General features: G+C 39.7%; 1 protein-coding gene across 1 annotated transcript in view; it reads left to right on the top strand.

Moving 5' to 3' along the window:
- DNAI3 (dynein axonemal intermediate chain 3) overlaps positions 1 to 12,704 on the top strand; it is a 62,000-nt gene that overhangs the window by 12,764 nt on the left and 36,532 nt on the right. Inside the window, exons 5-10 of the mRNA XM_035018145.1 lie at positions 457 to 573; positions 6,001 to 6,191; positions 7,011 to 7,135; positions 9,357 to 9,446; positions 11,472 to 11,558; positions 12,427 to 12,555. Coding sequence (XP_034874036.1) covers positions 457 to 573; positions 6,001 to 6,191; positions 7,011 to 7,135; positions 9,357 to 9,446; positions 11,472 to 11,558; positions 12,427 to 12,555 — 739 coding nt within the window. The remainder of the gene's footprint in view (positions 1 to 456; positions 574 to 6,000; positions 6,192 to 7,010; positions 7,136 to 9,356; positions 9,447 to 11,471; positions 11,559 to 12,426; positions 12,556 to 12,704) is intronic.

Genomic DNA, 12,704 nt, shown 5'->3' with positions numbered 1-12,704 from the left:
AATATCTAAATAAAAATTTTAAAAAATAAGAACTTCTTGATTATGTTGGAAACAAATACATAAATACTCAAAGTATTTCAAAAAGGCAGTTAATATCAATTATCTAGGATAAAGAAAAAAATTCAATATATAGAATTTAAATTAAAAAATAGTATCTTATTGGGGCGCCTGGGTGGCTCAGTGGTTAAGCATCTGCCTTCGGCTCAGGTCATGATCCCAGGGTCCTGGGATCGAGTCCCGCATCGGGCTCCCTGCTCAGCGGGAGGCCTGCTTCTCCCTCTCCCACTCCCCCTGCTTGTGTTCCTGCTCTCTCTCTCTCTGTCAAATAAATAAATAAAATAAAATAAAAAATAGTATCTTATTACCATTACAGAAAGAAACCTTTGACCTGTCACAAGCTATATTTACTTTCCTTTGTTCTAATTTTTGGTATTCGATTTTCTTTTAATATATTAGGACATATCCCAAAAATGCCATTACACAATATTATCCAAGAGAATTATCAGAGGAGGAAAAAGAGACATTTGGACAATCAAAGCCTTTGAGTGACTTTCTTAACAACACATGTATAAGGTAAGAACTGTCTATTAAATTTTTAAAATAAAACAAAATGTGTATGTGTACCTATAGCGATAGGTCTTAAAAAGCAACTCGGTCCATGGTGTCTAGTTAGAGAGTATGAAGAGTTATCAGATATGCATGACCATGTGACAACATTCTCAGTCTTTCCTTTCTATTGCCAGGCAACATCCTAGACCTCCTAAACTAGGGCCACACCAGTGTTCACCTGCGAGACGTATACAGTTGAGTGTGTGAGGATGTTTTCCTAATGGCAAATTAACATCTATTTACCCTGGTTCTTTTATTTAAGTCTTTCTTCTCCACTCCCTACTCCCCTTCTTAGCTTCATTAACTTGTATAAGATTGCAAAGATGAGGATGCAGGGGATGTGGAAGATGATCATGATGATGATGATCTTTGTAAATGATAACCTGAATTCGATTCACATGTACCTTTGTACATCTTATCCCTTGCCACTAATTCCTGTGTTGCTGCCACTCTTACTGAATCTGAGAGAGAGGTGTCCTCAGAAACATCCCCCACCCACCCCACCCCCACACACAGACACTGTTAATAGGACCCTGGGGTTTCTAAACCAGAGAAGAGCTTGACAAGGTCTCATCAAGTCAACATCAGAGTTCAGAGAAGTGGAGCCAGTGATGGACAGGTCTGCCAGGTGTACCCTGTAGGTTGGTTTCCATGTCTTTCCAAAATTAAAAATTTTTTGGTCAAATTCATACATAGCCCATATTAAGTTTTTGCATTTTTAAGAAAACACCATTAATTCTTTGAGACTTTTAAATATCCTGAAAATTCCAACAACTCTCGAAAGTTGTTACTTATGTCTGGGGGGAATCTGGTTCAAAAATTCACCAGAGATGCAAAGAGAGTGCATTAAACTAGATAAAATACTTTATGTATGTATAGTTTTATTTACTCCAGGTCAAGGCTTCTTGTGAAGTTTAGTAAAACGTAGAACAAAGATAGATGTTCCATCAATGCCTAATGACTAACAGCTGTTCAACAGCTGTCCCTTGCTGACTTGTCATACTTTAGCTAGCTTGCCTGCTATTTCCCTGTGCCAGCCACCAGAATGACTATGGAATCAAAGCTTGGAGAGCGGAGGGGACACAGTGGCTGTTAACAAAAAGACAGAAACCCAGAGGCGGGAACACAGTCTCTCCTCACAGGATTTCCGTACTAGTCGGTCTCTGGAGAAGATATTAAACATGAAGAAAAACTGTATATCTCATGGCAAGGGTAGGGGACACACTACAAGGCAGAATTCCATGAAACCTCCAGAAATTGCCAGAGGTTCAATGTTTTAAAAAGGGGGTTGCAGTTTTGTGGACTCTGCTGGTTGATTAGGGGAAATGAAAATCAGGTGAGTTTACTTCGGACTTTGAAGCAAGCCTCATTTTTTTTTTTTGTTATTGTATCTTTTTAAAAACTTTTATTGTTATGTTAATCCCCATACATTACATCATTAGTTTTAGATGTAGTGTTCCATGATTCATTGTTTGTGCATAACACCCAGTGCTCCATGCAGAACATGCCCTCTTTAATACCCATCATCAAGGCCTCATTTTCTTGTCTGTTTGGTGACAAATGCATTTCTGTTTAGGCTACAAAACTAAACAACAAAAACAGAAAAACAGAGTGCATAACTATTTGCCACTCATTTGCCGGAAGCATGCTATAGTTTTTCCAGTGGGGCAATGAGAAAGAAACAAGAAAACCTAAGGTTTCTGTTTCCCCATATCAAAATTTAGTCCTTAAAATTTTTCCTGATAAGAATATTAAAAATGAGAAGTCTGTGTACAATCCATTTCAAAGCCATAAGTGGCCTATAGCCAATTCTTAATTATCCACATGGTGTATTATCTTTAGACCTGGGTGTTTATTCTTCCCTTTCAGTTACCATGCTTACTGAGAGAGGAATAGTAAGCAGTTTTATAATTCCCTCTCTGAGATGTGGGAAGAAGAAGCCAGAACTATAAGAAAAAGAGGAAAATTGGCACAGGAATTATAATAGCACCGGTGAAGAATAAATAAACCCACAAATATATCACTGCCATGTTTCCCACTCTAAAACTGTTTAGGTTTATTCAATTTTTTTAAAAGTTAATATAAGGCTGGTTTTGATCTGGGAATAGTGCCTTTTTAGAAATGAGTTCTTTCTTAAAGAATTTTATCCATAAAGAACCTAAGGGAAGCAGTATTTGCAAAAGAAGGAAATGATAAGAAAGGAAAGAGAACTTCAAGGGATTCTCAAAGCAACTAAAAAACATTTGTTTTTGAGTTAAAAAAAAAAAAACTTAAAAAAAATACTTACAGGAGCGCCTGGATGGCTCAGTTGGTTAAGCGTCTGACTCTTGATTTCAGCTCAGGTCCTGGGATTGAGCCCCAAGTCAGGCTCCATGCTCAGCTCGGAGTCCGCTTGAGATTCTCTCGCTCTCCCTCCTCCCCAGCTCTCACTCCCTATCTCTCTCTCTAAAATAATAAATAAATAAAATCTTAAAAAAAAAAGTACTTACAGGCTCTAACTCAGACGACGGTTTTGCCAGCCTCCACTTCATCACCCTCAGAAACTGGAGTGCAGGAAAATAAAGAAACAGGAAACCAGAGAAAAGGTGCTGTCTTCACTTCTCTGTTGTGAATTAGTTCCCAGTTCAGGCTGAGAGGGAAGAATCAGGAAATCAGATCAAAGGCCCTGGCTTTAGCTTGTCTCTTGGGAATTTCTTTCTCATTTAGGCTGAAACAGGAAGAAAAAAAAAACCCCACAAGATTTTGAAAAAGCTAACAAATGCTTCTACTTGAAGCTCCAGGCTGCGAAGCTAGCCCTCGTGGGTGTTTAAACGTGCATGTGAATCACCTGGGTATCTTGTCAACATGCGGACTCTGATTCCGAAAATTCAGGGTGGAGTCTGTGACTCCTTTTTTGGCAAACTCTAGGTCATGATGGTGCTGGGGGCCCATAGACCACACTTTAAGTAGCAAGGTCCTAGTTTGGAAGGTAAAATACAAGAAGAATTTAACCAAGAGTACCCAATTAAGCAGTGGACGGTAGTGTTAATTCTTAACAATAGAGCTATTAAAGGTCACCCTGTTTAATTACATTCTTAGGAGTATCTATTATAATATTTAGAGTTTATATTTAATTGTCTAAGGAGGGTTTTTTTTCTTATTTGAGGAAATTCATACTCAAGAACCACTCTTTCAGCTTACCATACCTATTAAAACACCAAGCTATTTGGACCCTCAATCATTAGGGTAAAACGTTGGGTGACATCCTAATTGTGGGAAAGCTCCAGAGGCCTTGTGAGTGAGCTGAGCTTTCAAACCAAGCATATACAGGGGCAATAAACATGACAGAAACTTACAGCAATTTTTGTTTTGTTTTGTTTTTTGTTTATGGTACCGCTTCTTTCAAGAATATACCTCATTTTCATATCATAAGCAAGTGACTGAGTAATGGTGAAATACATTAGTCAAACTCACAGAAAACAGAAAATCTAAAAAACAATATTTATACGCAAACATAGACACAACTACTTGAAGGCTCAGGAGAGTGACCAAAAGTTAGCAGAAACTAGAGGGGAGAAGGATGAGATTTGCAAGTTTGCAGTGCTTTTTCTATAATTATTGCCTAATCCATAGGAGGCTCAGGTGACAGGTCTGTGGGTGGTAGAATAACCAAATAGTCAGGGGAAAGTCATGGAAGGAAGGGAGCCCTAGATAAGCCAAGACCCCAGATCTACCTAAAAAATCTAATCAGATCCTAGGCTATAGACTAAAGTGCTCATTTTTAGGGGAAGCTCTAGGGGAGTCCAGAACAACCAGCATCTAGAAGCTGAAAAAGTGAGCAGAGATTTCAGCTGTTGTTCTATACAAAGAAGATAGAATTTGGAGTTTGAGTCCAGAACAAATTTCACTTTTCAGAGGGAAAAAAAGAGAATCCAGGTCTCTACAACATATCATTTATAACAACCACTTTCATTAAATATGTAAAGTCTCTAACCGTGTGAAGAAGCAGGAAAATGGGACTCTAAAGTTCTTCCTGATACCACCTCTGGTACCAAACGAGGGTTTCTTTCCCCCCAACACCAAATAGTATCCTCTCCCACATCAATTCTCTCTCTGGAGTTCTCTATCTGGAGTTAGTGCAGACTCCACAAGTTAAGGGGCTTAGTCCCACAAGCCTGCCCCAACTTCAGACGCCAGTCTCAAGTCCCAGGGGGGCTATGCTTCTGACTGACCAGCTATAAATCAGTTTGATAATTCTCCAGAATGACTCACTTAACTCAGGAAAGTGCTCTCCTTACTCTTACCGGTTCATTGTAAAGGATACAACTCAGGAGCAGCCAAATGGAAGAGATGCACAGGACAAGTGATTGGGGGCGGAAGGTTGGGAGACAGGCGCTAGGTTCCCAGCACTTTCGAGTATTCACTGAATTTGGAGCTCTTATAGTAACTTTTAAAACAGGAGCCAGTCAAGTCAGGACCCTAGGCTACTAAGAGATGAGCCTAGCACTCAGGTTGTTCTTGAAAGGGCAGTATTCGCCTTGTTAGTGGGATAATTCTTAATTTGAGGGATTGTATCATGCACTGCAGATTTAGTAATAGAATTAAACACAGTAGCACCTCCCAGGCACTGTGATAACTAAAACCACCTCCACACACCTCCACACACACACACACACACACACAACACACCACACTTCTAACCTGCAAATCTCCCCTTGAGAATCTTTTATTTTAAATTTTATATATACAATATATACATATATATTCTAATCCTGATTAATACATAACCCGAAATATATATGTATATATAATCCTAATGATATATTTGTACAGTAATTAGTATATATGAATATTCAGGACTGAATATGGCTAAGAAAATTGCCTTTTCTGTCTGTCTGGGGTTTTCAGGAAGCGAATGAGACCGAGTTTAAAGTAGAGGTTTGCTGAGCATCCCGCTGTGTAAAATTTTTTTTTAAAGGAATCAGGATTGGGCAAGGAGAGCTTCAGCAAGGTCTAGGCCAACCCCTGCAGGGAGCTCCAGCGGGAAGACGGCCTGTGGGAGGAGTCCGGCAGGAGGTAGAGCGGGGCAGGCCCCATGTCCCTGCAGCTGCAAGCTCAGTTATGGGCCTGGGCGAGCACATCCGCAGCCTGGAAGCCCGGGTAGATCATGAAGGTGCTCCAGGCCATCAGCTAACAGCCTCCTGGCACCAGAAGTTCCGAGTAGCACACAGCTATGAGGTTTTTTCTCTTAAGGCATTTATTTCACATGGGGGTAATCGTCAGTTACCAAATGTAATTGAGAACATTTTTTTCTTTCCATGTAAATGAAGGAGGATCTGCTGAAAGACCTGTCATTGAATAGTAAAATCCAGTGTCTTGGGTTTTTTTTGTTTGCTTTTCTAAACAAAATAGTGTTGAAATAGCCCTGCAGCAAAATGAAATCATGAACACATTTATTGATGACTGGAAGTGCCTGGCAGAAGAAGAAAGCTCCTTTGGAGACAAAACCGATACGCACCTGAAAGAGTACCAGTCCTTTACCGACCTCCATAACCTGACAGAGAAGATGATCACCTCCGTCTCGTGGCATCCGACCATCTACGGTGAGATGAACAGGACAGTGGTTCTCTTTTGTGATGGCACAGAAATAGTCTGTGGCTTTTCTAGTAAAATGACAAACTAGCTCAGTTTCTCAGTTGCGGTAAGACCACTTCCAGCTGCAAAGTGCACCCGCCGAGCACTTTCGGCACCCCTGCCATCCTGTGTTCTCCCAGCACCTCACTGTGGTCTCTACAAGGACAGAACCAGAGCTCAAGCCAGAGAAGTGACCGCTCAGGTCACCTAGCCGGTGCAGTGCTGAATCTGGATTTGCCTCAGCCTGTTGGGCCTCCCAAGGCTAGCTCCTTTTCCCGCCCTCCACCCCTCCCTCCACATGCTCTTCCTATCTGATTAACGGACAAGAGAGGAAACACACCTCCCTTAAATCACTCAGCAGCCAAGGGAGGGGGTACCCAGTGCAGGTGGAACCACATGCAGATGGAACCACGAAGAGAAAAAGGTCTTTTCCCTCTTTTTTCCTCCTCCTCTCCCCCGCAGTGGCCCTTCTCAATCTCTCTCTCTCTCTCTCTCTCTCTCACACACACACACACACACAATTCATACTAAATCTTTGAAGTCCATTGTTTATTTTATATTAACAGTACATCTCAGTTTGGACTGACCACCTTTCAAGTGCTAAATAAGCAACATGTGGCTACTGGCTACCGTATTACCCAGTAGAACTCTAGGTCTCTTACTGAATGTATTTACTCAAGTTTCATCAAAATGGAAATGAATAGTGACCACGTTGAGCAGCAAAACCTAAAAACATTTCTCTATGTACCGTTGCTGCAGATTTTAACTTCGAATTGTGTTTCAATCAGGCCTAATAGCTGTGTCCGTGGCTGTACGACTCTCCCTTGAAGAGAGAGTCCAGTTTTCTGGTAAACTGTTGCTGCAACCATCACTGATTCTTTTCTGGAGTTTCTCGGATCCCATACATCCTCAGGTAATTAAGGAGAGGTGTCCACATAGTCTAAACATTTCGGAAACTATGTTCACATTTATCTTTAGCAGTTTTAATTGCAAAGTACTTTATAACCAGTTAATATGGTAAGTGCTGGTAAAGTTAAGCTTTCTTCAATTCAGAATTTGTCATCAATTTGAGCAAAACTAAAGTTTACACTTAGTTTATTGAAAAGGTTTATTGAACAAATCAACATGTTATTTTCAGAAACGATTTTAAGAGGACTGTTAAAAAGCAAACACTTTCATGGGCTTTATTTAAATACTATTTGTTCAAATGCAAATAGATTTTAATTTCACATGAATTTCCTCAGTTCTGAGGATCACCAAGAGGTGACAGTGATGAGTAGAGATGCCTGTGTGGGAAATAATGGGGAGGGGTGCAGACTACCGCCCTGGAGAGTGGACAGCCCATCTGGGGGGATACTACTCTTCAGCTCTCTTGTTGCCAGGTGGTCTTACTTGGTTTAAAGAATCCAGATCAGATTTTTTGAGTGAAATCTCCCAATTTTTAAATAGTTCAATTAAAACCAAACCAAACACACAATTCAAATAAAACAAGTCTGAGGACTAGGTTTGCCCCACAGGGTTCTATTTCTATCAGCTGCTCAAAAAGAGTTTTGCTTAGGGGAGGGTGCTTTATAGTGTTAGACTAAGTTTTTTTAATGTACTTAAATATAATATTTTGTTTCTATAAAGTATTATATATCTAAGGATTTCCCTAATAAACCCTAACCTTTCCTCCTAACTTCTTCCCTAATTTATCTGAATTCAGGCAGTTTTACTATAATAGATTCTAGTATTTTAATTATTATAGACCTAGAGATCAAAATGACAGATCTCTAGTTCTTTCCTATCAGCCTAATTACCACAAAAATGGTAAGTAGGGGTTTTCTAACATTTTCTAGTGGACTAGGATTACTCTCCAGTCCACATCATGGAAGTGTGGCTGAACTTTCACGTAAATTAGGAAGAGGAAAAAAGGACCCTCTCCTTTATTTTGAAGACTAGCTTTAAAAGACAAGCAAATAATTTCTTAAAGAAATAATGCAAATGATTTCTTTTGTCTTTGTTCTATCAAAACTATAGGACAATATTTAAAAAAAAATTTTTTTTTAATTTTATTGGGGCGCCTGGGTGGCTCAGTTGGTTAAGCGACTGCCTTCAGCTCAGGTCATGATCCTGGAGTCCCGGGGTCGAGTCCCGCATCGGGCTCCCTGCTCGGCGGGGAGTCTGCTTCTCCCTCTGACCCTCCCCCCTCTCATGTGCTCTCTCTCTCTCATTCTCTCTCTCAAATAAATAAATAAAATCTTAAAAAAAAATAAAATAAAATAAATTTTATTTATTTATTTGAGACAGAGAGAATGAGAGAGAGAGCACATGAGAGGGGGGAGGGTCAGAGGGAGAAGCAGGTGCCAAATATGATTACTATACCTATTCCTTCACACGGGTAGATTCCTTGCAGGGCTTCCTTCTTACCTTCCAATGCTTGAGCTTGTTCACCTTCTCGGTCCTGGATTATTCTTTTTTTTTTAAAGATTTATTTATTTATCTGAGAGAGCTAGAATGAGAGAGAGAGAGAGTACATGAGAGGGGAGAAGTTTAGAGGGAGAAGCAGGCTCCTCGCTGAGCAGGGAGCCCGAAGCGGGACTCGATCCAGGGACTCCAGGATCATGACCTGAGCTGAAGGCAGTCGCTTAACCAACTGAGCCACCCAGGCGCCCCTCGGTCCTGGATTATTTTAAAATTTGAAATATTATCACTGGCAGTACTTCTATCTTTTCTCATTCAACCCATTTTCTTTTTGAGTGCTTACTCTGTGCCAGACTAGCTAGACAGCAGGGAACAAAACAGAAAAGTATCTTGTCCTCACAGAGCTTACCTTCACACTTCTCAGAAACACTAAACTTAGTCTTTTTGTTTTAAAAAATTGTAACATCTCCCAGCAATGACCCATGGCGGGTGGAGGAAGGGGAGACCTGGGCCCCTGGAGAACCTACCTCTCTCATACACATAGCCAACATTCACAAAACTCAGCAGAGGCGACTTTCCATGCACAGGTGGGATTCTGGGAATGGACTCTATGTCCACGTTTCTTACGGACGGCCATAAAATTCAACTTTTGACTGTCTTAGCATTATTTTCTCACTATGATCTTAATAGGTTTTCTCATTCTCTCTTGAATTTGGGGGGGTTTACTTTAGTTAATGCTGGAGAGCCCAGATGACATCTTTTGCTTCAAGTTCTGTCCAAGTGACCCTAATATCATTGCTGGAGGCTGCATAAATGGGCAGGTAATTACAGATTTTTCCCCCCAGCTATTTATTAATTTAGACAACATTCTGTAATATGTTTTGATTGGTAGTTTTTCTTAAACTTAAGGATTCAATTTGGCCGAAGGAAAGTATGCCAATTGTGTGCCAAGAACTGGGGTATATAGATGTGTTAGACATGGTATCAGGGCTTGAGGTGTCCACAGGATAATCTAGTTATAACTGGAAGAAAACTGAGTCAAATCTGTTTGTATTTGTGGAACAGAACCGCATATTGTACAAGATTCCACAGAAGAACAACACAAGCATTAATACTTCTTGGTCGAGAGTCCTCTTCTGACGTTTCTCTAGGAGTAGGAGTTAGGGGATGATCCAGAATTTGAACAGCAATTCACTGGGAAAAATACATATATTACTGAATTTACATATGTATAATTTAATACCATATTTGTTTTCTTCTCTTTTTATCTAATGCATATGAAATTTAGATCCTATCTTCCAATTGCCTATTTCTCCAATAAAGCAAAACAAAAATCTTAAAGCTGTTTTATGATCAGAATTGAAATTCACTGTGACCCAGTGAGTTTGACCATTAACGGTATATGGTCTTTCTGTGTGTGGCTAGGAAAACTTCCTTGTGATTGAAAATTTAAGTGTCTACAGTGCGGATGCCTGGGTGACTCAGTCGGTTGAGTGTCTGACTTTTGGTTTCAGCTCAGGTCATGATCTGAGGGTCATGGGATTGAGCCCCACACCATCAGGCTCCATACTCAGCAGAGAGTCTGCTTGAGATCCTCTCCCTCTCCCCCTCCCCCTCCCCCACAAGCCTTCTCTCTCAAATAAATACATCTTTCTTTTTTTTTAAGATTTCATTTATTTATTTGACAGAGAGAGAAAGAGATAGACACAGAGAGAGCACAAGCAGGGGGCGCAGCAGAGGGAGAGGGAGAAGCAGGCTCTCTGCTGAGTAGGAAGCCCCATGTGGGGCTCGATGCCAGGACCCTGAGATCATGACCTGAACCGAAGGCAGACGCTTAACCATTGAGCCACCCAGGCGCCCCTAAATACATCTTTAAAAAAAATAAATGTCTACAGCATCCATGACCATTTATCCAGAACCAAAACAACCAGGAAAACCATTTTTCCCCCTCAGTTTTGTTCAACAATAACTGGTGGTCATAATGATGACCCAGAGCCCATCCTTCAAGCTCTGCAAATGCTGAAATGCTTTTGTTACTCATTATGAAGGTGATACAACTCTAAGAATATTTTAGAAAAAGGGTGCCTGGCTGGCTCAGTCAAAGAGTATGCGACTCTTGATCTTAGGGCTAGGAGTTCAAGCCCCATGTTGGGTGGTAGAAATTACTTTAAGTAAGTAAGTAAGTAAATAAGTAAATAAATAAATACTTTTTTAAAAGAATATTTTAGAAAAGCAAATGATGAAAATAAAATCACTCACAATTCTGTAATCCTGACATTATTTAACATTTCAATGTGTTGAAATGACTTTTAATCATTGAAAATTAATCTAATTTCATGTTGCATATTTTAGTTTACTCTCATTTTTCCAAAAATGACCATCCATGTATATGCAAACTTGGAGTTGGCTAGAACATTCAATTAAGTAGAAATCATCGCTTTCCAGCCTTTTTGGACAACTGAGTATTTGTACTACTTCTGGAGAACAGGCAAAGCTGCTCTCCACACAGTCACAGCACATTCCCAAAGACAGAGGAAGAACTCTTCCCAAAGCAGAGGAAATTGCATACGGTTTATACTGGAGTTTAAAAAAAAAAAAAATACTAGCTTTTATTAACACAAGCACAAAAATCAAAGTGCTAAAAAATACCTTTATAGAGAAGAAAACATTCTTTGTCATGATTTAAAAGTTGCTGACTTACTAAAGATGTAGGCTAAATTTGATTATCCTTCAAGGTGATTGATTCATCAGAGTGCATGCCAATACCAATAGGTTTTAAAAAATCTTTAAGACCCAATGAGCTATTTCCTGAAAATATGTTGTAATAAGCTTTATTTCTGTTTTAGATTGTCATGTGGGATATTACTGCGCATGCAGATCGCATAGAAAACATCAAGACAGGTGGTAGTAGAAGTAAAAAAGTCACACTCAAGGTTAGCTTTTTATAACTTTTCATTTGCAAGTTTCTTCAGTTCAGGGGTTTATCAAAAAGTACATAACAGAACTGCCAAGCTACACAAAGACTCAATATAGAGGGGAAAAAAGTATTATTTCCCACACCTTCACACCTCTTTGTGGACATGTTCTGAACCGCTTTTGTGTAGGTCCTTGATTCAAAAATCAATAAAACAAGTCGCATGACCTACCTGAGGACATTATTTTTGTCGTTGTTGTTAAATAAAATAAAGGGCCCAAGTGACTTGCCTAAAGTGATGTCATGGAAAGAGCATGGGACAGTAGGACCATGTATGTAGGCTCTGGACTGTAGTCCTGTGAGTTTGGACATGTCTTCTCACCTCAGCAAGCATCAGTTTTCTCATGTGTAGAATGAAGGGGTTACCATCCTTTCTGATAATCATATACTATGATTTTGTGACACTGTGGTTGCTGCCAAGAGGGTTGAGGCAAGATTCCTGAGCTCCTGACATAGTACTCACCCACAATATTGCAAACCTCTACCCCCAGTTCTTCAATCTGAACACCAATGGGCCTCCACCAAGACCCTGTGGGCGTGGCCCTCTGTGCATGCAGGAAACACTCCTTTAAAAATGGGATCTCCTTGATCCTTTAGGGAGTGGGTTAGTCATTCCTGTTAAGTTTGGAGATGAAACCTTAGACTAAATTGAAGGGAAAGTGCATAATCTTATTACCTAAATACATGATGCATTGAAACACTAGTTTCAATGTTTTTCTTTGAACTAGTATTTCTCCAAGTTATTAATTCTAACTAAAGAGTAAAGTATGAATTCACTCATTAGCTCTCTGAAATTAGCACATAACTTTCTTTTCACATTTTTCCAGCCTATGTTTCTCCTTGAACCGGACAGTAATAAAGAAGCAACATATATCAGACATTGTGCAGTCTCCTCAATAGAAAATGGTCATAAGAAAGTAATTACAGATATACATTGGCTGTCTGACACATTTGAGGTGAGTCTTGATGGTTTCATAATTTTCTCCTGCTGGATTGTACATTTCAGAAGATTTTATTCAAAGAGCATATTTCAAGTCAATAATTCATTTACTTTTAAATCATAAAAAAGCCAGGAACCAGGGCATCAAACAGTTTTGTCAGTGTT

This window comes from Mirounga leonina, unplaced genomic scaffold (assembly GCF_011800145.1).
Source record: "Mirounga leonina isolate KUSES-001 unplaced genomic scaffold, KU_Mleo_1.0 Mir_173, whole genome shotgun sequence".
NCBI lineage: Eukaryota > Metazoa > Chordata > Mammalia > Carnivora > Phocidae > Mirounga > Mirounga leonina.
Note: the sequence above shows the minus strand (reverse complement) of the source record. Positions and strands in the feature narration are given on the sequence as shown.